The 27,937-nt window shown below is 50.5% G+C and overlaps 1 protein-coding gene across 3 annotated transcripts; it reads right to left on the bottom strand.

Annotated features, from left to right (window-relative positions):
- Window positions 1-153: 153 nt before the first annotated feature.
- On the bottom strand, window positions 154-24,432 carry CPLX2 (complexin 2). Of its 3 annotated transcripts, none has more exons than XM_077137692.1 (4): window positions 24,138-24,432; window positions 5,989-6,107; window positions 5,691-5,866; window positions 154-4,268 (listed from the first exon to the last, which is right to left on the bottom strand). In XM_077137692.1, the coding sequence occupies exons 2-4, from the start codon at window positions 6,017-6,019 to the stop codon at window positions 4,071-4,073; spliced, it is 405 nt and encodes a 134-aa protein (XP_076993807.1). In that variant the 5' UTR covers window positions 6,020-6,107; window positions 24,138-24,432; the 3' UTR covers window positions 154-4,070. The 3 variants fall into 3 exon arrangements, with proteins under 3 accessions (XP_076993807.1, XP_076993806.1, XP_076993805.1); XM_077137691.1 differs by lacking the exon at window positions 24,138-24,432 and adding an exon at window positions 12,779-12,883; XM_077137690.1 differs by lacking the exon at window positions 24,138-24,432 and adding an exon at window positions 12,437-12,550.
- Between the last annotated feature and the right edge of the window lie 3,505 nt (window positions 24,433-27,937).

The following is a 27,937-nucleotide window of genomic DNA, read 5'->3' as shown; positions in this document are numbered from 1 at the left end:
AAGCAAGGGTACAATTGAAGATTTTCTGGGTCTCTTGGGCTCTGTGAATTGTTTCCCACCCACCTCCACCTGCCTGGGGTGAGTTGGTGCCCCCCATCCGGCCTTGGTTGTGCCGATTGACAGAAGAAGACAGACGGACCAAGAGCTGCTGTACAAGGTATTTTTTTTTTCCTTTGTTGTCATGGTTGGTTTGTACATCTGTAGATAGCATTTGCGTCATACGAAGGGGGAGCAACAGCCATGGCTTTTGGTCAGGTTCAGGGGGGCATGAGGGGGTGCCCCTCCCCTCCCCCCAGGCACTGACACATTTAAAGGAAGCAGAGCGACGAGGACACAGCACAGATGTGGGAAAGGGGTTCCCCCGCGCGAGCAGGATGGTCGTCCTCATCTGGGTGTCATGGGAGTCCCCACCCTGGGGCCAGCCCAACTCTTCCTATCTCCCCAGTAGGAGGGCGTGGGCAATAGGAGCGGAGAGGGGAACAGGGGACAATTGGTGGGAGGCACATCCTCTGGCTTCGGAAACATCCCCTCATCTTAGCTGGTCTGACCCTCTAGCCTTTCTACACAGTTAGGGTCCTATGGGGCCCTACAAGGATGGAAAGTGGGGCAGCCCTGTCATCTGGGGCCCAGGATTTCTGAGGAGTCCATTCCATCCTGCTCTCACCACAAGTCTTTGAGGAGATTGCTTGTCCCCACCTGAGAGGGACTTGGGTAGGAATACTTCTGTTCTCTGTCCCTCTCTCTTTTCTTCTCTCACACATTTACCTGGGAAGGTCTCTTTGCATCTTGCTTCCTTTTGGAGGGACATAGACATAGCTTTGCAATTAAGGACAGCTTCCGGGGGCTTCTGGACCTGGAGCAGAGTGGCACCTACTCTTGGGAATCCTGGCCCATTGCCAGCACTTGGCTTGGGGAGATCCAGAGGGATTTCTGCAGTCCTTCTGTCTGGTGGTGAATCCCCAAGCACATGGCATGGTGGTGCTTGCCTCCCTGGCAAGCTCTCATGCCACATTGGGTGGCACACATACCCTGCACTGCATTTTGTCTTCACCCATGTGCAAATAATAGGTCCTGCCTATTCCCCTGCTGGGATTCTCTCCCTTGTAAGGTGTGTGTGTGTGCTGAGTGATGGCGCCTGCCGCTTCTGCCTCCTGAGTGTGTCTCATGCACACTGCCCCATTTGATGTAACACGTCCATCCCCCTCCTGTCTAATGGGTCACACACACCTCACGCCCTTGTCACATCATATGGCCATCCATTCCCCTGTTAGAGCTTCATTCACAGATTTTTGTCCCCCCATGAGTGTGTTGCACACCAACGTCCTCTTTGGCCACCCACTAGCTTCTCTCCACAGTCCGAAATGACAGTCATCTTGTCCTCCTGGACCTGAAAGCGATCACCTGGTAGTGGTGGGAACCAGGTATGCCCTGGTGTAAATTCTCCCCCTGCTCCTTCCTCCAGGAGGACAAGTCCTGCTCACCTGGACTAAGCCATCAACCTGGAGGATGCTTCCACATGCACTGGGATGGGGCTGAAAAGCCCTGAGCTCACTTTGGGGGTAGTCAGAGGGTCTGCAGAGACCACCAAGGATGCCCTCTAAGGACCTGACATCTCTCAGGTCCAAGTCGGTTATTTGGGATAATTGGGCTCCCTTGCTCAGCTGTGGCTCCCTGGGCTTCAGGCTCCACTCTCCACCTGGCACTCTCTGTGCCCTGAGAAGCTGCTTTCAAGGGACAGTTGCTCTAAACACTCCGGGTCCACCCTGATTTCCAGATGGGGCTCACACAAGGGTCTGGGGAGGCTTGGGGCTCCTGGACTGGGCCCTGTCTGTCTCTACTCCCTGACCCTAGGGCTCTAGAGGATGACCATTCTGCCCAGGATAACAGAAAGAGACAGACAAGCAGACAACAGGGGTGCAAGGTGGCTCCCCCATTACAGACACAGGCACAGACACGGGCCCCTGGGGGGGCAGAAACAGGGGCACAAAAGGATGGGGATGGGGCGGGGGAGAAGGGTAAGTCCAGGGAGCTGGGGTTGGTTCCCTAAACATATGGATTGTTTTGTCTTGTCTTTAAAGTATTGCAGTCTAACTGATATGGCTTTAACTATTGGAAACAGACAGAGAAGACACATGTCTCTCTGAAATAAAAGCATAAATCCACTAAAATGGAAAACCTGCAGAATGCAAACTGGGGCCAATGGTGCAGGGGCTTCAGGGGCAGGCAAGTCGCCCCCTCCCTGGCCCCTGCTTTGGGGATAGGCCCTGGTGGGGGCACAGCATGGCTTCCTGGGGCACTGCCTGGGCCCATCCCAGTGGACTTTTGAGGACCTCAGGCAGGAACCCCCCAAGGGGGGAGGACTTGAGGCCAAGGACAAGGTCTCCTCCTGGATGTGGTCCCCTATGACTGATGGTCTTGGAGTTGGGAGGGGGCATCTCACCCATGTTCCTGCTCCCCAGCACACATCCCTGCAGTGAATGTGTTTTCAGACCCACACACATACACACAACAGCATTAGCACATCTGACAACTCCCTCAAACACACGCTTCTAAACCTGTAATGTACACACCCATCACTTCTGACACACATGCCATTTTAAAAACATGCAAATACGTGCAATCTCTAAAATACATAGGAGATGACTAGCACAGACACGACACAATCTGAACACATATACACTGCCTCAAACAAACACACACGTGTAAGGATGTCTATTATACACAATCTCTAAAATATGAGCATGATGACAAACACACACACACACAAACACACACACACATACACACAGTCCTAACACATCCACTCTTAACGCACACACAAAATCTCTGGCTATATAAAATCATGCACTCATGTGGGCCTGGACGCACACTTTCCTCGCACATTTGCTCTATCCATACCCACACCCGTGTTCCCCAAGCCCACCTCCAGTTCTCACACAACTGACTGAGTAGGAGGCCTTGACAATTTGGGGAAAAATAAATGCCAGGCCCAGCTGGGTCCTACGTATCCCAGAGGAGAGTTTGTTCTTGGCCAGTGAGATGGAGGGACAGATTCCTTCTGTCAAGTGGGAACTGGCTTCTCCCCGAGGGTTTGGGGCTTTGGCTGGGAAGCGTCCTCCTGGGGACCGTGGAGCCCTGGAAGCACAAGGACAGGACAGGGTGGGGGTGAGGGGTAGGTGAATAGGAATGGGGGCAGCATGGCCACACCAATGGGGGGGTCCCCATGGCATTGGACCATCACTGCCCAATGGCTCCAAGTGTTTTCTGGGGGGCCTGGGCAGCCCCTTGGCTGGACAAACTGGTCCCAGCCTGGCAGTGGGGCCCCAGGACCTAAGTAGGGTGGCGGATAGGAACAAAGGGTGACCCTACCCTGGGGCCCCTCCATAGATAAGCTAAAGTCCAAAGAGGATCCATTTGGAGGGATGGGCTTGGCGGGGGCTATGCCACTATGGGCAGTGGTTAGGGGAGGGGGTGCTCCTGGGTTGAATGTCACCAAAGGGAGGGATAAAGGAGAGCTCCAGCCTCCTGTCCAGAACTTGGCCTGGCCAGAATTCGGCGGGGCCTCTCAGGCTGTGCCCTCATGGGGGCAAGTTTACCCTGACTACCTTCCTCAGGGCCAGGCCACTTGGTGCCCTTACCCTGACCTGGAGGCCCAGTGGGGGGGGAGGTCAGAGGCCAAAGGTCAGCATGCTGGGCAGGGCTGGAATGTGTCATTACTTTGGCTGGCTGGGGACAGTGGTCCTCCTGGCAGTGGGGAGCATGAAGGAATGTATGGGGGGTACCAAACCAGCATAGACCCGAGGCCTCCAGAGCTTTCTGCCCTGGGTCCTGTACCCCTGCCAGGGAAAAGCTACTTAGGAGAGGGGCCCAGGGCTGGATACCCCGGGAAGAAGGTGGGTGCAAGGGAGTACTGACGGGGAGGAGCCCCTGGCCAGGGAAGGGGAGCAGAGGCCAACTGAGGTTTTCCCCATTCAGAACTGAGACTTAACTGAATAAAAAGAAAGAAAAGAAAGAAAAAAAACAAAAAATATATAAGAACGAGTGGAGTGGGGACGGAACAGGAGGGCCGGTTACTTCTTGAACATGTCTTGCAGCGGCCCAGGAAGGTATTTGAGCACCGTGTCCAGGATGCTCTCCTCTTCCTCCTCCTCCTCGTCCCCGCAGCCCGCCGGGATGGCCTTCTTGGGCCGGGTCAGGCTCCCCTCGCAGGGCTGCTCCAGGGCTGCCTTCTCTTCGGCCTCCTTCTCCTCCTTCTTCTTCAGCCCATACTGGGGAGGGGGAGCGGAAGAGACAGAGCATGAAGGAGGGGGAGGAGGGGATCAGGGAAGAACTGGGTCATGCAGACTTGGCTCAGGCTCTGGAAAACTCCCTGAGCCTTGGTTGCCTCATCTACAAAATGGGGACATGGAGGCCTTCCTTATAGGATCGTATCTGGTCCTTAGCGGATGCACAACGAAAACAAAGCCTTGTGTGTCCTTTCCTCTAAAATTAATCCCTGCCCATAATAACTCATCTGCTATTTTGGAATCCCCCAAAATGTGAAAACTGAACTTTTCTCATGTTTGGAGCCACATTTTGGGGCCAAAACATGCCTGAACTGATGGGAGGCTTTTTATAGCCTTAATTTATGGTGCTGCTGAGACCAGACCTTTAACTGTGGCATAGGGTGCAGCTCCAGACCTGCTGGGAAGGATGTATGACAGTAACAAAAGATATTTGGTTCCAAGGATTTCAGGAACAAGATGGTGGACTCGCAGGGACAAACATAATGGAGCACCTCCTGTACTCATTATCTTACTGAATCCTCAAAAACAATCCTTTGAGGGAGGTGATCCTGCAATACCCATTTTTCTGATGAGGACAGTGACGCTCAGAGAGAGTTAGATTTAAAATAAGGGCTGGGACATGGCTCCCAGGGGTGTAAATCTCCCTGGCAACGTGGGGCAGAACTCCCGGAATGAGCGGAGACCCACCATCAAGGGATTGAGAAACCTTCTCAACCGAAAGCGGGGGGTGGAGAGAGAAATGAGACAAAATGAAAGTGTCAGTGGCTGAGAGATTTCAAACAGAGTAGAGAGGTTATCCTAGAGGTTATTCTTATGCAGTAGATAGATTTCCCCTTTTTGGCTTATGGTGTATTAGAGTGGCTGGAGACAAGTACCTGAAACTGTAGAGCTGTGTTCAGTAGCCTTGATTCTTGAAGATGGTTGTATTCAAGAATACAGTGTGACTGTGTGATTGTGAGAACCTTGTGCCTGATGCTTCTTTTATCCACGGTATGGACAGATGAGTAAAAAAAATATGGATAAAAAATAAATAAATAATAAGGGGGTTAAGGGGTAAAATAAATTGGGTAGATGGAAATACTGGTGGTCAGTGAGAGGGAGGGGTGAGGGGTATGGGATTTATGACCTTTTTATTTCTTTTTCTGGAGTGATGCAAATGTTCTAAAAAAATGATCATAGTGATGAACACACACTACGTGATGACATTGTGAACCATTGATTGTAAACCACGTATGCACTGTATATGTGTTAAGATTTGTCAATAAAAATATTTTTAAAAAAATTAAGGCTGGGATTCAGAGGGAGTCCAAGGCCGGGATTCTGAGGGACCCTTTTCACCCCTCTTACCCCCTACCCTCGCTGGCCGGCGGAGGGCAGGGTGGGGGTGGGGGGCGCGGTGCGGACCTTGTCTCGGATCTGCTGCCGGACCTTCTCCCGCTCAGCCTCCATGCGCGCGTGTTTGGCCTTGCGCTCCTCCTCCTGCTGCCGCAGAGCTTCCTGCCTCTCCTCCTCCTTCTTCTGAGCATCTGGGTCCTTCTCCTCCTCTCCCCCCAGCATCTTCCCCATATCCTTGGTGGCCCCTAGGGAAGGGAGAGGGTGAGATCAGCCCTGGGACAGAGGCCCCCGAGGGGGATGGAGGGCCCCGGTGTCCTGATGACCCCTCCCACCTTGGTGGGACCCCAAGGGCTAGGGAGGGCCTCACCTCCGAGGGCCTGCTTCATGACAAAGTCCATGCCGCTGGCTCTGGTTAGCGTGCCCTAGCCCACTCTCGAATTTGCATGCAGCGCTCCTGGCAGGCCCGGCTCTGCGAGATGTGGCAACCTGCAAAAGAGGAGCTGAGGGTCAGATGGGAGGAGAGGCTCCTGGGCAGGCAGGGCAGTGGAGTTAGACAGATGGCAGCCTCACCCTGGTTCAAGCACCTGGGCACCATCAGACTGAGGCACAGCCCCTGGGCACTGGTACCCAGTGGGAAAGGAGATGGAAAGAGGCTATTAAGTGAACATTTGCTATGTGCCAGGCATGTGAGTGTTGCCAAACGGCTTCTGATCCCTTTTTTCATATCTTCATCTTGACCATATTGTTCTAGTTTGATTGAAGCCAGGAGTATTGGAAAGCGCCTGGAATTTGGAGTTGGCCAGAGTTGGGTTCTAATGCCATTCCTACTCCATCTGTGTGAGCCTCAGCAGGTTACTTAACCTCCTTGAGCCCCAGTTTCCTCTATAACAGAAATGGCAGTGCTGCCTTTCCCTGGGCTACAGTTAAGTCTGGAGAGGATTCCAGTCCAGGCAGATGACGGCCACTGCGTTGATTCATAGACTACTTAAGCCTGCACTCAGGAACCCAGCAAATCAGAAGCGGGTACAAAAAAAAAAAAAAAAACCAAAAACTGTGAGAACATCCAGCTTTGCTGAACATATCCAGCTTTTGGAATTAGTCAAGCAGAGAAATCAGTTATTTTTATTGCCATATGCATGTAAGTTTTATATCTTAATATTGATTTTTATTTTGAGTTAACACGTGGGGTGGGGGAATTGGAGGCTTTAAAATCTTTATGGGGCTCAGGGCCTTTAAAGTACCTCGCCTAGGGTCTTGGGGGTACTCAGCTAATATTAGGTTTCCTTTACCCCCTCCCTAAATCACCAACTTTCAGTTTTTATTAGATTTTTTATTGTTCTTTTTTGTCTCCAAAGATTTTCTTTTCTCCAAATAAAATCTTAATGGGAATCTCAAGATGCAAAATACGTAAAAGTAGAGCTATTCTTATCATGTTCTCCCTCCATCCCTGGGAATCTGAACCCTCATGCTCAGACTCATATCTTACATAGCTTCTTTTTATTTTAGCCATTCCATTTCACCAGTTCTTTGATTGACCAAGACACTATCAATCCCCTTTTTAGGAGTTTAATGGTGACATGCATGAGCCGGCCAAATTGTGACATGGATGGATGGTCAGCTGAGGCCAGACCCCCACTCCCAAAGGCCTTTCCTCCTACAGAGCCTTGGGGTCTTTATGATTTGCTGGGAGGAAAAAGGTGAACCTGGGAAATGATGGCGGGGAAACTGGGCCAGATACGGCAATCAACTTGAGTTCAAGGTCACCAGTGGGCTGTTCATTGATGATGGATTTTCCTCATTTCTTTTAAAATAAGAAAACATATCAGCAGATTGAGAACTTTCTGTAATATGGGGCCCAAGAGCTTATCTGAGGATTTCTATGTGATATGTCATTTTGAGGAGAGAAAGTCATGGTGAAATGCAAAAACATCCCCACTGGCTTTGGCATCAGAACCCCTTGTTCACAATCCTGGCTCCAGTACTTACTGGCTATGGGTCCCTGGGAAAACTTCAAAGTTTCCCCTTGCAAAATAGAAGGCTCTTAAGACCACCCTTGACTTGATGTTTGAAGGAGAAGAGAAGATACAACCAAGTGCCTGGTGTATAGCTAGAGCTCATAAAATGTTAGCTACTGCCGAATACATATTTATGGGGACAAGCTAAAAGGGAGTAGGGCTTTTCAAGGAAACGCAGAAGAACGCAACATGAGCCAGGATTCCTGGCTTGAAGTTTGCTCAGCTCAGTCAATTGAAATGTTTCTATTTAATTCAATACATTGTGAAAGACTGTATTTCTAAGAACAGGAAATGAACAATTTAATAATAAAGTGATTTCAGGAACCACTGGGTTCCTACTGCATGTTTACATGGAGCTCAAGGAATAGCCAGGTGGTGGTGGAGGATGCAGAACTCTAATTTGAGATGTTTCAAATTGACAGGACACCTGGGCTTTAGTTTCAGCCCCTTCCCTAACTTGCTGGGTAAGTCTGGCAAGGCTCTTGCCTGAACCAGATGATCTTTTAGGGTTTTCTCTGTGCTTCTGCAGGAGGAATCCTCCAGCATTTGAACAGCTGACCACCATACTATATCTTCCAACTCCTCTCCTTGGTTCTGTGACTCAGTTCTATTTCCCCCACCCCCCGGCTCTGACTTCTCTCTCTCTCTCTCCCCTTTGTTGGTTCCTTTTCATCCTCCTGTTTCTTAAATAGGCCTTTCCCTAAAATCCAGACCTCAGCCCCTGCCTTACAAAAACAATTGCTTTCTAGTTTTTCCCTGGATATGGGACTTTAATGACCACTGACGCTGATGCCATGTATTCATTCATTCAAAAAGTATATTTTGTGTGTGTGTGTATAGGAAAATAGGGAATAAATAAGTCAAGAAATACATGGACCTTCCTCTTGAAAACCTGTCTCTGAATGTCCCCCAGTCACCCCTCAAACTCAACCATCTCTCTATAGCCAAACCATGATCTTCTGCAGAGTCTTCTGCTACATACATTCATTCACTAAACATTATGTATCTCCCCCTACCCCCACCATATGCAGGGGCCGAGTCTTCTTTGTGCTCAACCCCCTTATCATTCTAGGTAGCTGCTAGTCTGGGCTTACTGGGATTATTTAGCCATGCTTCTCAGGCCCACTCCAAATTCCTGCTGTTTAATTGCAGTATGGCCCTCTCAGCTGTTAAGCAACCTCTCTGTTCACCCTGTCGTGACTCTCCTAATCAATTGCCTGTTTCTTAAGGCCCAACTTACCCCTACCCAATCTCTCCCAACAGGTAACTTCTCTTCCACTTTACATGGTACAGGGGGTAGCACATGGGCTCTGTGGTCAGGCACACCTGACCTGATTCTGCTGTGTTTTCACTGTGTGATGGTGAGAAACTGGCTTAACCTCTCTGAGTCCCAGTCTTCTTTATAAAATGAGGGCTATAATACCACTTCAAAGGATTAGAAATAATTTACGGAATGTGTTTGGCCCATCCATGATGAGGACCTGGTAAATAGTGGCTGTTATCATTATCAAAATGATTAAATACCAGCTAATGTGTACTCCTGCAACCTTCTCTCCTCCTAGCTCCTAAGGAAGAGGTTTCCTACTGTCCACCTATGTTCTGGATTTTCTCTTCTTATCCCCACCTTGCCCGATTCATCACTCCCTCTTCCTCACATCTTCAGTCTCTTTTCTACAGTCCCTTTCATCCTCTCCCTTTTCCAAGTCCTTCCCTGAACCTTGCCTCTCCCTTAATTTCTGCCCCCTAACTTTGTGATGCTGGGTTCTCCACAGGGTGCCTCCATTCCCTCTCCTCCCAGTTAAGCCCTGCAACTTCTGCCTTGCTGCTGTCACTGCCCTCGCCAGTTGCCAGAGGCCTCCTAAACACCAGTACCGGTGGTGTTTTCGCCGCCCTCCCCCACCATCTCTCGGCAACGTCAGATGCTGCTGCCGACACCCCTCATTTTTTTCAGCCTTTTTGAATTTGCTCTTGAAATCTATGACACAGCACTCTTGGGGTCTTCATCCTACTTCTCAGACAGGGTTTTTTTCTCCCTCTCTCCCCTCTGCCATCACCTCCCTTTCCTTTAAAATGTAGCTGTTTCTCAAGCAATCTTTCTCCTCCTCCTTCTCCCACTCTGCCCTCCTCCCCTATTTTCTCCCTTGGGAACCCCTATTGGTTAGGCGTTCTTCCTTAGCCATAGATGTTCCTCCCCCCTGCCCCTCTCCAAACCTGCATATTTAACTCTCTGCTGCATGTTGTCACATCAATAATCTCAAATTCAATCTGCTCAAAGATCAGTCTCATCGTTAACGATCCCACCCAACCATCTTTCCTTCTAGCAGGCCTCGTTCCAATCACCTCAATGCAAAACTCCAGACTCAGTGGATTCTTCATTCATTCTTTCACTTATTCACTTGCTCACACTACACATATTCTTTGAGAACCTTCTGTGTGCCATGCACTGTTCTGGGTACTGGGGCTGTGGCAGAAAACAAGAGAGTCCCAGCACCTGCCCTCCCAGCATTCAGTCTGCTGAGGGAGGCAGACACTGGACAAAAGATCACACAAAGAATTGGTGAGCTGCAGTTTGGAATGGAGGTGCTGAAGGAAAAGGAGACGTGAGCCATGCTTCCTTCATCCACACCCTGCTCTCTTCTGCTGCAGCTAATACCTTAATGCAGGGCCTCCAGGTTCTGGATTTGTGCATCACCTCCGACTATGGCCCTCCTCCAGCTCTCATCCGTTCTTCACTGGCTGTCTGACTAATCTTCCTAAAGGGCAGCTATGCTCATGCAAATATACCTTGCAATGGCTCCCCATGGCCTTGTTAAATGGATCAGAGTCCTTGTGCTGACCTTCAAGTCCTGTACAGTCTAGTACCTGCCTGCCTTGCCAACTCATCTCTCATCCCCTTCCTGTGGTCCTGCTTCTGATGTACCCCAGCACATATTCTTCCCAAACACCCCTGGGCTGCTCGTGCTACTCCCACAGCCTTGGACCCTCTTGACCTCATCTCTACCAGTTTAAATCCCAGCTCCACCACTTATCACATGACCGTGAGCAGGTGGCTTAATCTTTTCTCATCTGGAAAATGGAGTACTAGCATCTATGTCCAAACCTTGTGAGGATTAGGTGAGCTAGTCCAAGTAAAGTCTGGCACATAGTGGGTGCTCAATAGATCAGCAGCAGTAGCAGCATTAATTTTCTAGATCCCTTTCAAATATCACATCCTCCATGAAATTTCTCTCCATCTCCTTGGCTGGATGTGATGGTGTCTTCCTCCTCAGAGACCCCAGGGTACTTTCCCTGGCAGCCTTGCCTGCCTTTAGCTTGTGCTGTAGCTGTCCCACTATGTGTTTTTCTCTTCCAGGCCGCTCTCAGTTTCGCTGAGAGCAGGGACTCAACCTTGCTCATTTCTTCTTTTCCCAGAGTCACTATATCTCCTGGCGCATGGTAGAGCCTCAGGACATATTTGCTGAGTTGAATTTCAGGGAGGGTGCAAGCACGCGAGCATTCGGAGTGCCTAACTCTGAACTTAGACACCGTGTGAGTCTGTGCGAGCTCTTGTGCAGCCTGGCCTGGAGCTATGTTGCCACAGGCTTGTAGGAGGGCTGAGGTCCCGCAGGTTGCTTGTAATTGCTGATTTTGACGGTGCCGCCAGGAGGCGCTCCCTAGCTCTTCTGCAGGAAGCCCTGGTCGATCCCTGCGCGGGAAGGGTGGGGGTGGGGAGGGTGGGCGCGGGCATGCTGGGCTGGGGGAGGGGAGGCAGCGAGGTGGGCAGAGGGTGCTGCCAGCGCCAGGTTTCCGCACCTCCCAGCGCACTCGGGACGCTGGGAGCGTCTTCAGCTACCCCTCCCCGACTCTCTGCCAGGCGGTCCCTTCCCGAAGCCAGTGGAGACACCTTCTCTGGCAATGCCTTCTGAGCCCCAGGCGACTTTCGGGACTGGGCCCGCCATCTGACAGGCAGCCTCAGACACCTGCAGTGTTTGTCCTTGTGACTGTTTTTCCGTTTGTCGGTTTTCCGGCTCAAGTCCGGGCTATATACACCGCAACTCCACTCAACAGTCATTTGCTTTTTGCGGGGGACCTTACCCTAATGACAGAGACAATGATGTCCCTCTACCCCCCCCCCCCCTTCTTCCCACGGCCCGGGAAGGGAGAAGTATTGAAGAAAGGGAAGGGGCAGCAGGAGATGGGAGGGGGTAGGAAACCGGCTCCAGCTGAAGAGCGGAAGTGGCGGGGACCTTCCCGGTCCCGGGCCAGAAGAGGGGACAGGAACCCAGGCGCCCCGCTCCGGGGCCCCGCGGAGATGACACTTTGAGCAGCTCTGCTCCGGTTCCCGATGGCCACCGAGAGCGCCCCTCCCCCCAACACACATCGCTTCAACTCCCAGACCCAGTCGGGTCTCAAACTTTCTTGGGGGTGGGGGAGGGCAGAGTAGGGCTAACGGCGGGGAGCCTAATGGGGACAGGGCTCTTCTTCTGACCCCAGGAAGCCGACACGTGCCGCTTGAACCTCGGCCTCTCCGGAGAGGAGGATAAAGGTCCACTGAGTCCCCAGCCCCCAACCGACGCTTGGGTTTGGGTTCTCCTCCCCTCCACCTTCGGTCTCTCAGGCCCCCTCCCGCCACCCAATGACTCACTCAGGGAACCCAAACTGTATGTACCCCGCGGGCGGCTCCTCCTCAGAGGTGCAGATTTGCCCTGGCGGGCTCCGGGTCAGCCATAGCCCGAAGGTCCCTCATCCCCACCTCCGCGAGCTCTAAGTTATTCTCCAGGTTCAGACTTGAACCTCCCGACGCCCTCGGGACGGTCCTACCTCCCCGGGAGCCGGGCTGTCTTGGGATTCTGCCTGGGGGTCTCTGGCTCCGGAGCCTACGACTTCTTCCCGGTCTGCTGCTCAGTTGGGAGCAGCCTTCCCCCGTCCGCTCTGTTTCCCCTCGCGGGGAGCTGTCCGTTCAGCACCACGGCGAGCGCCCTCGGGAGGGTACCCGCCGCGGCCGCGCAGATCCCCATTCCCGCGCCCAGGCAGTCCCGGGGGTTGTCCCCCAGAAAGCCGGACACCCCAGATTCCCCGGTTGCGCTGCGGCCTCGAGGCGAGAGCCGGGACCCTTTTGCCCACAGCCCGACCCCGCCCTCCCGGCCCGCGGCCAGCACCGACCTGGCGGTCCCCGCAACCGTCTGAGCCACTGCAGGGCTCCGGCCCGACCCAGCGAGGCGGTTCCTTCTGCTGTTCCGGCTCCCGCCGCCGCCTCGTGTAACTCCGCCCGGAGAGCAGGGGCCGCGGCTACTGCTGCGGGCGGCTGCCGGAGGCACCCTCCAATCACGCCCGGCGGCCGGGCCCTGACGTGCTACCGCTCCTCTTCCAGATGGGAAATTCAAATCTCTCTCTCTCTCTCCTCTCTCTCTCTCTCTCTCTCTCTCTCTCTCTCTCTCTCTCTCTCTCTCTCTCTCTCTCTCTCTCTCTCTCTCCTCTCTCTCTCTCTCTCTCCTCTCTCTCTCTCTCTCTCTCTCTCTCTCTCTCTCTCTCTCTCTCTCTCTCTCTCTCTCTCTCTCTCTCTCTCCTCTCTCTCTCTCTCTCTCTCTCTCTCTCTCTCTCTCTCTCTCTCTCTCCCCCCCCCTCTTTTCTCCCTTTTCTCTCTCTCTTCTCTCTCTCCTCTCTCCTCCCTCACTCCCTTTCTGTTTCCCTTTCTCCTTCTCCCTCCCTTCCTCTTCCACTTCCCTTCTTCCTCGCCCTTCGGCTGCCCCCCCCTTCTCCTCTCAGACACCCGGGCCAGTCTCCCTGCAGCCACGTCGTCCTGGCCACAGTTCCAAAGGCCACAAGCTTGCTGCTTCAGTACTGGGGAGCGTTAAGATGGGGGTGGGAGGTGGGGGGGGGGTGGCTCTAAAGTAGAATTCAAAGGTCATCTCCTCGGGGAAGCCTTCCTTGATTCCTCCAGGCAGAATTGCTCACACTCTCCTCGGGTCTGCCACCCCTAAATCCACCCCTGTTTTGGCCATTTCTGTGTTTATCCCTCCAGGATGGGACCACAGCCAGATCCTCTTTGCTTCCTCTCAGCCTAATGCCTAGACTCTGGGTACTCAAAAAAAATCTTGATTGAACAGTGTGGGGAACGTTCCCATAGGGAGTCAGACACCTTCCTTGTGGGTCCAGAGTGAGATGACTGCCGCAAAATGGCAGTGGCACCTTAGATGAGTCACTCACTAATTCCTTCTAGATCTGAAGAATTAGGAACCCCTCTGGCAAATTTTGTTCTAGAAGGTCGTTTCTTTTCCTCCTATGCCCAGGGAAACATCTCCTCCCCCCACCCCCCACCCCCAGCTTTTGTTCCATTTCTCACTTCCCTCCTATTTTTTTCCCCTCCTTCCTAATGAGCCTCTCCATTCTGCCTGCCATCTTTTGGCTCAAAAATGCTTCCTTTAATCCAACCCAATGCGTAGGAAAATGGATTTGGAGGGGAGGGGCCTAACACCAGGTCTTTGAAAGATTTGCAGGAGTTTATGCTTCAGCCAGGGTTGTGTCAGAGTGGAAATGTCTTCAGCTTCTGTAAGTGATGGCTCCCTTCCAAGGAAGGAACAGCAGAAGCTGCACAAGGACAGGATTGGAGAGACGACGGAGGTGGGCTTTTTTTTTTCTAACCGAGGAGACCGTTCTTTACACCTGGTCACAGCAGAGACCTCAAAGTCAGAGACCCACAAAATCAGAAGCCCTGGGTGGTCTCACCCTGGTTCCCTGGAGAGTCATCTTCTGAAGCTCATTCCTATTCTCTCCTTACAGCCTTTGCAGCTTTGTGCAGAGAAGGCCCTCCCTTTGTTTAGCATTGTGTTGGGACAGCAGCATGCTCACTCTTTATTTCCCTTGCCTTTCCTATGGCAGACTCTAAAGGGAGTGGTTAGGGGGAAGCTGTTTGATTATAGTAAATTAGACTTGTCCCTAAACCCTGAGCAGATTTCTGGGTAGGGAGAGCTGACATCATGTCATTGTGAAAACCACAGTCCTCCTCTCTCCCTCCTTCTCCCTCTTTCAACCCTGTTCTCTGAGAACAGAGGCTCAGTGAATGGGACCTGGCCAGCAGCACTGCAGTTATGACTGGGATTTTTCCACAACTGGCGTTGCTTTGACGTGGATGTCAACTCAGCCTCTAGAAAAACACCAAACTAAGTTCAGGCCACCACACTTTGAGGTGGACTTTGACAAGCTTGAGTATGTTTAAGAAAAAAGAGGGATGGCTCAGTGGCCAGTGTCTGGAAATCAGCTCAAATGAGGGAATGTTGACGGATTGGAAGATGTTCACTGGAAAGAGAACACTGAGGGGGCATTAGCCCTTGAAGGACTGGCAAGTCTTGCTAGATTTGTAATTTCAGCCCTTAGCATGGTGCCTATCAAAATATGTACTAGGGGAATGCTTGTTGAATGAATAAATGACCATCACAAGGAAACAGAAGTGCTATTATTTTTACTATTGCTAAAAAAAGAATTAGGGCAGTAGAGGAAAGGGTAAAGGGAGGCAGATATAAGCTCTGTACAAGGAAGAAAGAACCGTCTATTAATTGCAGCTGACCAGGTATGGCATGAACTGCCTCATGTGAGGCAGTGAGCTCCCATCCCTGGAAGGCTGGGTGGGGGAATGGACCAGGTGACAGCTAAAGCTCCTTTGAACTCAATCTTCTCTGAGTCCCCAAACTGTGTGAGCTGACATGAACCATGTCTAGCTACAGAAAATCTTACTGGTGAGTAGCAGAAGGACAGTTCAGATCTGAGTTTTGGTGGCTTCACCCTGGTGAATAAGGATGAATCATGACATTCAAGAAAGGTGATAGAGAGATGAATACTTGCTCCCAGCTCAATGTTACCAGTTTGAACATGGCTCCCAAATACTCTTTTATCAGTGCAGAGAAGTTGCTAACTCGTACAAGTACTTCCTAATGATGACAATACTACTAATCATAGCAACCATCTGCGCTTCCATTATGTCTCAGATACAAACCTGGGTGCTTTATGTAAAACACAGTCTCTCATTTAGTTCACAAAAAACCCTATTTCAGGGCCTTTTGAGAGCAGTGACAATACTCTGATGATGCTGTAATGGTGGACACATGACATTATATAGTTGTCAAAACCCATAGACCTGAGCAACACAAAGAGTGAACCCTAATGGAAGCTATAGACTTCAGTTAGCGATAACCTATTGATATCGGTTCATCAGTTATAACAAATGTACCAGACAAATGTAAGACATTAATAATAGGGAAACCTGTGGGAGTGGGAAGGGAACACATGGGAATTCCACTTTTTGCACAATTTTTCTGTAAACCTAACACTGATCTAAAAACAAAGTTTATCATAAAAAACATCAAAGATGGGGAAGTTGAGCCCCAGAAGATTTCCAGCCCAGGTCTGCCTGACCCTGTGCTCCGTGATCCTTCCACCACACCAGGCTGCTTCTCTTTGACACATCCCACAGTCTATGGAAATGTGACTTTTGCTCTGAAGATATGTATTTTTTACATTGACATTTATAGTCTTCCCTGTATTCCAGCTTCTCACTAAAAGAAAAAAGAAAAAAAACCTGCTATGCATTCACACCCAGATTGGGGTCGTCATGTCATGTGGGTTGTCATCATTTCCTTCATCTCCTGCATCCCTAATCCTGCAGCAGCCTGTGAGCGAGCGCGAGAACAAACATGAGCGGAGAACAGACCCAGCCTCGGGTCTCTGCAGAGCCTGCTTTGTAGGCAGCTCCTAAGAGTTAACCTGGTGAAATATGGATGGGGCTCTCCTTAAAATGCCGTGCCTTGACAGGTGCTGAATTTCCATTTTATTTATGAACCCTGCGGGTTGGGGGAGGGGGCCAGAGTTGAACCGATTTTTAAAAAATGATACATGCCTTGAATGTTCACTGGAGAAGCCAATCAAGAGAGCTAATGACAGTACTTTGTGTGAGGCTCGAGGAACAATGTGTGAGGAATGACAACTGTCACAGACCATGGATGTGCTGATCAGTGAGGACAGTTTACAAGGGGTGCTGGTCTGAAGCCCAGACCATTTCTTCCCTGTAACTGCTTCAGTCCCAAGGGCACTCTGCGTGACATAGGGTTGGGGGTAGGTGGGTGAAAAGGCTTCTAGGAAGTGTTGGGCACCCCCCCACCCCACTCCCCCATCCCAGATTTGGAGCTTGCTGAGTTTTGCTGGCGGGTGCAGGGAGAGAGCTGAATGCTCCAGGCTCTGGTTCCGCAGGCTGCCATTCTAGCTTGAGCCTGGAGGGGCAGCGTTGGTCATGGTTTGAGGGGGTGGCCATGTGCCAGAGGCAGAAACAGAACTGCGGGGGCGGTATGCTGAGCAGGGCTCTAGGCCACCTCGCTCATCTGATGAGTGCCTCCCCCTTGTCGCCGAAAATGTCAGGGTGTGACGCGAGGGTCCCAGCCTGTCTCTTTCAACATGGAACGATGCAGTGTGAAGGCAAGCCCATCAGTGCACCATGTGACCGTGCAGGTGGGAGTGCCACGGCACCCCAGCAGGAGGACACAGGTGTTGATGGTGCAGGACAAGATGTGACTCTCCGTGGGTGGTGGTGCGAGGGTGTCATCTGGTGTGTGATGGTGTCGAGCCAAGTGGGTGATTGCTAGCGTGGAATATGCCAAGGAACAATGTGTGAGGCCTGATAGTTTGTCCATAAGGCAAGGCTACCGCATCCGGTTGTGCAGGTTGTGCCCTGCGCAACCCCAGGGGGTACCATTTACATACACCATGTGAGACTCAAAGGCTCCGGAGACATCACCATTTCTGTGTTGCCGTGTCAGGTCTAAGTGTAGCTGTCTGTGAGGGACGACATGGGTGAGAGTGTGCTGCCTCAGTAAGAGATGAAGATGCACCTTCACCATCAGGGGTTAGGGGGCAGATGTTGTGTGCCACATGAACTGTTGTATGCGTCACTGTGCTTGTGTGGTACATTAGGGGTGTGAATGTGCAACCAGGAGTGTGCCACTGTGCTGGCATGCAGACGAAATGTCATTGAGAGTGATCAACCCCTCCTTTCCATTTTTCCCCCATCAGAGAAGCTCTTAGCAAACCAACCCGCTGGCTCCTGCCCCACCTAGGAAGCTGCAGAAACTCCAAGGCCACCACCCGCCATGTTTGTTTCTCAGGAAGAGGGTACCAGGTTCTGAGCATCTGGTGCCTGAAGTCTGGTTGGAAATTTCTGTGAAGAGCCCCCTCTGTAGCCCAGAGCCCTGCCCCCACCTCAGGTTCCCAGGGCCCAGCATCCGCCTGCCAGCTCCTCCGAGGTCGTCCTTGGCAGTGCTTCATCCCGTCCCCACCCTCCTGGATCCAGGCACTCATTAGCATGTCAAAGCAGTCCTCTTTTAGCCCACACTTTGTACCCCGGGATATCCCTACACGGTTAGCTCCCTCTCATCTGGAGCTTTCCTGAAACCTTACATTTTCCTGTCTGCTGTACCAGTCTGCCTTCCCCCCACCAGTCGTCACAGGGAGGATGTTTTGCTGATAAATCTTTCCTCTCTTGCTTCTGGTTCTTTTTTCAGCTCTCTCCCATGACTGCCACCTCCCCTCCTCTAACCTGAGTCCTTCTAGCTCTTTGGGATGTGGTTTGGGTGACGTTCCCCCCCACCCCATCAGGAACTCTTCTCTGATGGCCCCAGATATACACGTCACTCCAGAATCAACACACCCAGCCTGACCCCTCTATTTCTCAGTGCAAGCTCTGGATTTGCTCATGCACAACTGGGGCAGCACAGAAGTTTGCTCTCTGAGCCCTCCGGAGGCTCCAGTTCCCGAATGTTCCTATCGTGTGACACTTGGTTCCTTTCCCCTCCCCCATGCTCACGAGGGTAGTCTTTACAACTTAAAATCCTTTCTTTAGACACGTGGAGACAAAATAATAGAGCTGTAGCATACTAGACTCATAAGCAAAAGACCATTTTAGAATCACAGAATCTAGACTTACAGGCTCCCTGAGACACTAAATCTTAAAGAGCAATTCTCTCTTATTCACAGCCACTGGTGTTGGGGGCTTGTGAAAAAAAATGTCAAATTCTTGGGCTTCATGCCACATGGACCAAATTGGAATCTCTAAGATTGGAGCCCAGCAATTTGCATCTTTTACCTAGTTCCTCAGGTAATTCTGACGCACTGGCTGTGAACAACCCCTGTCTTTGGGTCAATAGAATGTGAGAATTGTATGATCTCGGGCCCTGTTCTTACAGGAGAGCCGAATCAGAGTCATAGAGTATTTTAAGATTAATTGAATCTTAGAATCGATTAATTGCATGCATTCACACCCAACTTCAGAATCTCAAATTCGATGAATCTTAACATCTAAGAATTGTGGAGTTGGAAATGGCCCTGGAGTGTGATTTCGTTCCTATTCTAGGAGGAACTTTTATGTTTCAGCCTTGTCGTTCCTTTTGGAAGGGAAGTCTTTCTGTCCCTTGAAAGGCTGCCTCCCCTGTGTTGCCCACATTTGTGGAGATAGATGCTCATTGCATCTTGGTGCAAGGGTGGCCGGCAGAGCCCTTGCATTTGCAGAGCGAGCAAGCCGGATATGACTTCTCTTTCCCTTTAAAGACCGGTATGCATTGGCCTGCAAAACAGATCTTGCTCTTTGATAAAATGAAGGCATTATTGCTGTTTTACTAACACAGGGTTATCTGAAGAACACGGACAGCAGAGGTTAATACGAATAAGCTCCTGGGGCTTCTGGTCAAGGAAATGAAAGAGAGGGGGCAGTGGAGGGGCCTCACAGGGCTAGTTGGGAGTTTGGTGGGCACACGTGTCTGTAGGTGCTCGTTGAGCGTGTGTGCATGTTTTGGGGGAGGGGCGGAGTGAGGGGGGAAATGCCACAAGCATAAAAAGTCAACAATGGCCATCTAATCCATGCCCTCAATTTACAGATAGGGAAACTGAGTCCCAGAAAGGGGAAGGGACTTTCTCAAGGTCACACAGCAGGTCAGTGAAATGCAAATCTCCTAACTCCTTCATCAGCATACTTTCTTCAGTCATAACTCAGCATACAGCTCCCCAGCTCCACATTTCTTAAATACCTCTAGGCTGGAAAGCATTGCTCTGGGGACATTACAGATGTCAGCCCCTTTAGCCGCACGACAAACCTTATGGGGTGGGTGTTTGTCACTCACTCACTCAACCAGCCTCCATCAAGGGTCTCTCTGGCATGCCAAGTGCTCTCCTAGGCAGACAAAGGTATATAAGAAGTTTCTGGGTTTCTATCCCGCTCTTTATTCCACAGCGAGAGATGCAAATACTCCATAGAGAGACGACACACGGGCCAATTCACACACTTTCAAGATCCTTTCAGATCCGAGACTCCGTGATTCAAAGCACTCAGAAGCGAGTGAGCGGGGGAGAGCTGCCCACAAACAGACGACAGTAATGCAGCACGCTAAGTGCTGTCCTAGTGAAGAGGGCTCTCTGAGGAGGAGAATCAAAAACACACAGCTTGCGAGCCAGATGGAATTGGAAGCCCGAAGCAGGGAAGGGGCAGGGGCAGCTGGCACCTGCTCCTGACACATGAAGGCTCTGGGGCTGCCCCAGCCATCTCCAAGCACCGTGGAGGAGGAGACAGCCATGGGCTCTGGGCTTGGAGAGACAGGCATGCTTAAGCCTCCGTCTTCAGACCCCTGGTGACCATGGGACCTGGGCCAAGACCTTTTACTCTGAGATTTGGTTTTCTGATCAGTGAAATGGGGGGTGGGGTGGGGAATGATTCTCTTCTCCCAGGATGGTTGTGAGGCTCAGATAAAACGTTTCTGAAACAATGGCACAGCCTCAGGAAGCGGTAAGTCCCATGCTCCCTCCAATACCTGTGCAAGGAAGAGTGTTTTTTCCTGGAGTTTGGGACAATGTTACATTTGGTCAAAGCTTCCTTGAACAATCTTCTTGGTCAAAAAACTCTGCTTCCTGATTTCCCTGAGTCTGAATTTAAATGAGAAAGAGTTCAAAGCTTAGAGGAAAATAAGGGAGATGCTTCATCTACTTCTTCACCTCTATTTTGACTTATTCTCAGTATGCATAGGGCTGGGGTAGTGTGTCCTTAAATAGGAACTGCCTGGAAGAAGTATGGAAGGGGCTTAGGTTACAGACTTGAGGCCAGGAGGAATTTTCCACTTACTAACCTAAAAATGACTGCTCCTTGCCATTCAACTTCCAGTTGTTTCTCGCCGGTGGAAAAACAAAATTAAACAAAACCCCTTTGATTTGGCAAATGAGCAAAGGGGTTGGAGAGGCCCTGGGAAGACAAAGCCAAGGAAAAGCTTAAAGGGCTAAAGAGGGAAGGGATTTTCATTTAATGAGCCTCTCACCGCAGTAGGAGATTCATAATCTTTATCTGATTTAATCCCTACACCAAAGCCTCTGGTAACTTCAATGCCATTATCTCCACTTTATTGATAGAGGAATTGAGACTCAGAGAGGTAAAGAGCCTTGCTCAGTGTAGCACAGCTGAGAAGCAGCAAAACCGGCATTTGAACCCAGCTTGGTGTATGTTGAAAGGTGGACAAATCCCCAGAGGAGTTTTGGGTGGGTTTCTAGGAGCCAAACTTGTGCCTGCAGCTTCAGGGCTACTCATGCCAGACTTTGGGTAATCCTGCTAAGGCAATGGGACTTTATGTTCCAGGTCTGAAGGTGATCAGAGGTGATGAAGCTGTAGGTCAGGGCTGGGGAATGAAGCTCTGAGAACTTAAATAATAAATTCCCCTCTGGTGGCAGCACTTTGCTCATTTTTGCTCAGTTTGCCTCAGCCTGGATCCTGCCATCAGCCATCTAACTATTGCCCCTGGCTCTACTCTTTTGCTTTCTAATTTACTAACTGGCTTCTGGACCTTGTAAGATGATCATAGCTTTTCTAAAACATGGATTTGATCACACTATTTTCCTCCTGTAAACCCATAGTGATGCAGCTGATTTTGCCACCTGTAGCAACCATCCCTCCTGCTTGTGGCACTGGCTTTGGAAGTGCTGACCTGTGTGTTTCATCTGGACCCACGGGTGGATCACCACAACCTGAGCCAACCCAATCGACACCCACCAGCCCCCTGGTCCCAGAAATCGGTCTAGGGGACAGGCACGTGACTAAAATCAGGTCAGTGAAGACCACAGACACTCACTCCTGAGACTTCCTCTTGGACTAAGGGAAATGGACTCCCTTTTTGGCTCCACTATGATGTGAGTTGGCATTCCAAGAGACCAATACTTGGGGATCCCAAATGGGACTACAGCTCAGGGCAGACATTGCTGAGAAAAGAAGAGCAAGAAAACGGACCTGTTGACACTGTTTAAGTCTTGTGTCAAGCTGCTCCTGAAGCCCTCCTAGGACTTGTCATTTCGATAATTCCCCTCTGCTCTTCTTGTTCTTGTTAAAGGCACGTAAAGTTGTTTTTCCTTTTACTTGCAATCAAAAAGATCCCAGCTGATATACTGTCTTCTCATTGCCAAACTGGCCTTCTGTGCCGTCCACGGTCAGACCCTCGTGGGTCTCTCCAGGTTCATTTACAGCTACCTGTGCTCCATCGACCACAAATGACTCGTAGTTCCTGGATACACCATGACCTCCTATTTCTGAGCCTTTGCCCATGCTGTTTGCTCCTGGTGGAATGCTCTTCTCTGCCCTGCTCATTTGGCAAGCTTCAACATTGGCCATCGAGGCTCAATTAAAGCATAAAGAAACCTTTTCTTGGAAACAGGGCTGCACAAAGTTTCCTCTGTGCTCACACTGCCTTTTGTGTGGACCTTTCCATGGTAGCACCAAATCCGTTTCATGCCTAAGGTTGATTTGCTTATCTGACTTTATTCTTAGATTATGAATTCTTTGGGGATGGGGACTCATGGACGGTGAGGAATTCACTCACTCACCACATATGTACTGAACTTCTTTTATGTGCCAGGAACTCTTCTAGGTGCTGGGCATGCTGGAAAAAGATATACAAGTTCCCATCTTGTCTAGTAGGGGAAGCAGACACAGCTCAGTAAACACAGCAGGGCAGGATAACTTCAGAAGATGATAGGGCTATGACATAATAAGACAAGGGGATGCCTGCTTTATATCTCTGGGTTCAGAGCCTAGAGTAGGGCCAAGTCCAAAGCAGGGCCCCAGGACATGGTTGTGCAATGAATGATAAGGAACATCCCCAGACACCCTGGTGCCCATCTGTCTTCCTTTATGCCTGTCACTCACAACTCTACTGGATCCTCTTTGTTAGTGATTCATTCCTGATTTCCAATCTATCCCCCTGTTGGGGAGGTCATAGTTATAAAAATGACATTTTTGCATGTGTGCAGCACTCAGTTACCTTTCCTGATGGGTGTTGAACAAAGAAACATTCTCTTTGACTTCACGGTGCAGCCTCATCCCCAGCCAGAAAGTAGTGAGTCCTCCTGTGTTCCCTGCCAGGCTTTATCAAGGCTTCTTCTGACCTTCATTTTCCCAGACTGGGGTCCTCACTCTATTGTCTCCCCTGAACAGGCCTGTTCCCAGCCCTTTGATCTTGTCCATGACTCTTCACTGGGTCTTATCTGGCTCCATTAAGGCAATGAAACTTCATCTTGCTCATATCACTCCCCTGCTCAAAAGCCTTCACCATGACTCACTGTTGCCTACAGCATCAAGTCCAAACCCAAGAGGGCCCCCCAAGATCTTTCCTACATAGCATTCCCTGCTGCAGAGCACTCAGTACTTCTGATATTTCTTTTGTTCCTTTATTCATTTACATGTCATTGATTGTCTTCTCCCACTGCATCATCAGCTGCTTGGGGGCAAGGACCACATCTCATTCATCAGCGAATCCTCTTACGAAACCTAAGACCTTTCACATTGCAAATGCTCAACCAGTATTTATAGAGGAGAGATATGGTGAAATACCTTCTTGGGGTTGAAGTTGGTCATCCCATCACATGAGAGGGCTTGCTGAGGTGGGCCTCTTGTTTGCTCATAGCCCACACTGGTAGCTCTGGCAACCTTGCTTAAGTCTTGCCCTTTCCCCTTCTGAAGGATTATTTTCTTTTTGCCTTTCTCAGCCCCCATCTATAACCCCACAAGGTGCTTCTATACTTGGGCCCCATCCCACTGGAATGTTTTTTGGTGTAATTTGTCATGATGATACACCTTTTTGGCCTGTCCAGTATCTCTTTGGAGTCCCTCTCCTCCCTTAACCTCAGTCCTTAGAGCCTGGGTGGGATTGACTCCTCACCCCAATTCCATGGGTGGACATTTGACCCAGAGGAGGCTAATTAGAGCACTGGGCATCCCTAGGCCACAGTGATTGGCTCGGGGATGGCGAGTGATACAAACTATGCCAATGAGAGTCAGCCCCAGGACTTAAGCTGGAACTGGTGGGAAAGGAGCGTGCTGTTCTCATGGAATTTCTGAGACAAGCAGAATGTGGTCCTGGAACAGCCGGTGACTATTTTGCCTTCACCCAGAGAGAGCGTGCCCAAGGTTGATGCCAACACAGAGGAAAGCAAAGCCAAGAGAAGGGTGGGGGACAAATACCTGATGATGGCGTTTGAGTACCCAGATTCTGAGATGCCTTTAAGCCCCATCTGCTCATGAACTCTTCAGCTACATGAGCCAGTAAATGCTAACTTTCTACTTAAGTGGGTCTGAAGTAGGGTTCTGTCTCTTTCACCTGGGGAAGACCTGCTGGAATCTGAAACCTTGAAGCTGTGTGTCCCCTTCTCTGCAAAAGTGCTAACAAAGGAGGCTCAAACCCTGGAATATTCTCCCATTCTAAGAAGGAGCTCATCATCCTTGCTCAGGATGGTGTCTCCCTGCTGCCTGCTCCCCTGCTACAATATGGTCCCCACGACGATAGCACCTTAATTTAAGTTAGTTCACAATGCTCAAAGCCCAGACTTCATACTCACTGATCCCTGTTCATATATCCGCATCCCCTCAAAAATGCACATATTTTTGGCCAACAGCTTCACAATTTCACCCTTGAGTGGCAATCAGCATTCTTGGGCGGGCGCCATCTGTTCCTGGTGATTTGTCTGCATCTAGTTTGTCAATTGGAGTTGGAACACTTGCCCGCCAGAGCAGTGCCTTCGGCGCCCCTGCTTCCAAAAGGCAATTTGGGAGTAGGAATTTCCCTGAGGTCCTCCTCAGTGAAGTCTGAGGCGGAGGCTTCGTCAGATCTTCTTGATATCTTTTTCATCTCTGAGCTGGCTCCCAGAGCTGCAATCATCAAGCATCTCGCCTGTTCTTTATCTGACCCCTTTCCATTTGATGGATTTGAAAGCCCTCTTATTCTTGGCTCTATGGTCCTTCGCAAGGTGACTTTCCAAGTGTCTTTGGATTGCTTGATTTCGAGACCTCGCTATCCTGGGTTGGCCTCTTGATTTCAAGTCATCTGTTTTTAAAAACTTTCTGAAAGATACCTTTTTCCTCGCAATGGCTTCTCGGACATCTCTTTTTAGCTTGTTGTTGTTTTGTTTCTTATCTTAATGGTCAGGATAAGAATGTGATACGCTATGGTTAGAGGAAGGAGGCCGTATGCCAGGTTGGCGGGGAAGGGGCTCCTGGAGGTTCTACCATCTCACGATGTCACCATCTCAACATGCGGCTTGCAGGGTCACTGTGGTAGGAGGGCAGAGCCAGAGCGTCTCAGAGGTTTCCACTGCCCTAGCTGGGAGGTGACCTTGTGGCCTACCCTCCGTTGGCCCCTCATATCCACACTCCCCCTTCTCCTCCTTGGTCTGTGCCAGGAAGCTGACCCACATGGTCCTAGAAGCCCTTTGTCCTCAGGCTTCTGGTTGGATTTTATCCGTGGGAGAAACTGGCAGGGATTCAAAGTCAGAGTGGCCCTGGGCTGAAGGCCACAGTGCTTGTTGAGTGGTCTTTTCTATATAGGTATACTCTCTTTTGCATACAGGTGCCCTCTTCTTTCCATACAGGTGGGCTCTCCAGGCCTGACAGCAGTGACTCCCTTGCTCGTCAAGCTTAGAGGTGGTAATGATTTCCCACTGATGCTGACCTGGGGAACTTCACCGTCTCTTGGAGGACCTGTCCACTCCCCTCTTACCCCCTCATCAAGTTCTCCTCAAATAGCCTCTATGGAGCATTTCATGTTCCTTGCCAGGACTCTGACTGGTCCACTCATCCTATCACTCTGCTCACCATGCACTGGCCAGACTAAGTGCCCTGAACCAGCTGACTGCAAGGGTGCCAGGAAGGTCGGTGTTCATGTGCTCAAGATAAGAGGTAACCTGGATACATCGCATAACTCCCAGTGCTCAGCAAAGAGTCATCCTGCCTCCCGGAAGTTCTTTTCAAATGACTTCTCACCCCTGCTTATGTGACCCGCTCTTCAAAGCTCCTCATCTCAGGGCACGTAGAGTGAAAGGAGCTTGGCCAGGTACTCACTGTGCAACTTTGGGCAAATCGACTTCCCTCTCTGAACCTGGGTTTCCTTGCTTGCAGAGTGGGGCTATTGACATCTGTCTTGTAAACACTCAGCAGAGCTGAGTGATAATGTGTCTGCTAAGGCCCCTCCATGTGGGAGACACATAGATGCCAGCCACTGTGGTGTACCATTGCATCCCTGCCTTGGAAGGATTGGCATCTCTGCGCTCACTTAACCTTGTTCCCTGTGCCAGTCATACATTGTGGCTGGACCACTGGGTGAGCAGACTAGGTCCCTGCCTCTGGGAGTGGTTGTGGTGGGAGCAGACAGGCAGTGAACAAATAAATAGAGAAACAGACAATTCGGAGAGTTGGAAGTTCTCAGAAGAAATCAAACCAAGTGATGTGAGACAGATAGATTGGGCAGAGATGGTCCAGAGAGAGCTTCCTAGAGATGATGTTTGAGCTTGAACTTGAGCTGAGTGACTGGAAGGGGCTGGCATGCAGACAGAGGACAGAATGCTTCATCCAAAGGCCACTTCCCTGAGCTGGGAGTCAGCTTGGCCTTCCCCAGGGACTGAATGGAGTCCATGTGGTGGGGACAGTGGGGAGCAAGGGGTAGAGGGTAGAAGGTCAGAGGGGCAGGTGCAGGCCCTGGTGAGAGGCCCGAATATTATAGGATGTGAGGCCATCAGGAGGTCTTAAGCAGTGGGTTGAGCCTGCAGTAAGTCCCTCGCTGAAGTTTCCTCTCCATCCCAAGTTCTCTGATCTCATTTTCCTGGTCAACTTCTTGAGCACATCGGCATGCTTGGAGAACTGAGGGCCTCTGTTAAAGAGCCCAACAGGCGCCTCTGTTGCCTATGGGGAAACTGAGGCCCGAAATCCTCAAGGTCAGGTCCTAGTTGCACTGATAAGGCCACAGCCACCCACTTCCCACTCCCTGAGAACTGCTGCTGTGCTGCAGGCGTGAGGCAGGCCTTTCCTATTTGCAATTTCATTTCATCGGCTTAATCTCCTGTGGGGCTGGCATCAATATCTCTGCTTTACAGAAGAGGAAACTGAGGGCCCAGCATCTCCCACTCTCTCCTCACCTCAGGACGCCTCTCTCTCTCAGGCACCAGCCCCCACATGGCACACGCATCCTGTAAATAACTGTATGTTCCCAACACCTCTCCTTCTTCTCCTTGGAAACCCGCACTCTCTTTGGACTTGGGCTGCAGTATTGTTAAATTTTCTGGCATGGCTCAGTGTGGAGTGTGGCCATTGAATCTGAAGGCCTGTGGCTGAGCACCAGCTGGGTGACCTCAGGCAAGTTACTTGACCTCTCTGAACCTTATCTGAAGAGCAGGAGTATAAAGAGTAACATCTGATGAAACGAGGACTTGCACATAAGTACTCAGCCTGGTGTGAGGCATACAGTAGGGTCCCTAAGGAAAGTGAGTTTCCTCTCATCTTCCTTCTTTCATTCTCCTTTCCCTCTTTTCCTTCTTTTATCAGTTCTGGTTCCTAGATGTTTCAGAGGAGAGGGCAGGGTCCATATAGACACAGGATGCTACTGGACTCCAACTGGAGTGAACTTGAGGTATTCTTATGTGAGACTTCCTAATTTAGAAATAAAATTTAAACGTAATAAGCACTGTCCAGAGCAAAGAAAACACACAGCTGGGCCAGAATGGGACAGCAGGTGGCCAGGGCAGGAGTATGAGGTTTTGAGTTTTACATTGGGCACATTCCAAATGTTTATCTCCACTGTTTGAAGAAGTTCCTTGGAACCTTCAGGCTGGAGAAGGGCATGGGAGGAAGCAGGCTTCCTGGGAAGGACCACACAGAGCCTGAGACATAAACACTCAATAACAGCTGTTTTGCCATTCAATACTATTTCAGATGCAAGTGATAGAAAAATCAATCTAAATGGTGTAAGGGCCAAAACAGAGTGCATTAGTTCAGGT

Source organism: Tamandua tetradactyla, chromosome 20 (genome assembly GCF_023851605.1).
Source record: "Tamandua tetradactyla isolate mTamTet1 chromosome 20, mTamTet1.pri, whole genome shotgun sequence".
In the NCBI taxonomy this organism is placed as follows: Eukaryota; Metazoa; Chordata; class Mammalia; order Pilosa; family Myrmecophagidae; genus Tamandua; species Tamandua tetradactyla.
The sequence above is the reverse complement of the archived record's forward strand: the minus strand, read 5'-3'. Positions and strand labels throughout refer to the sequence as shown.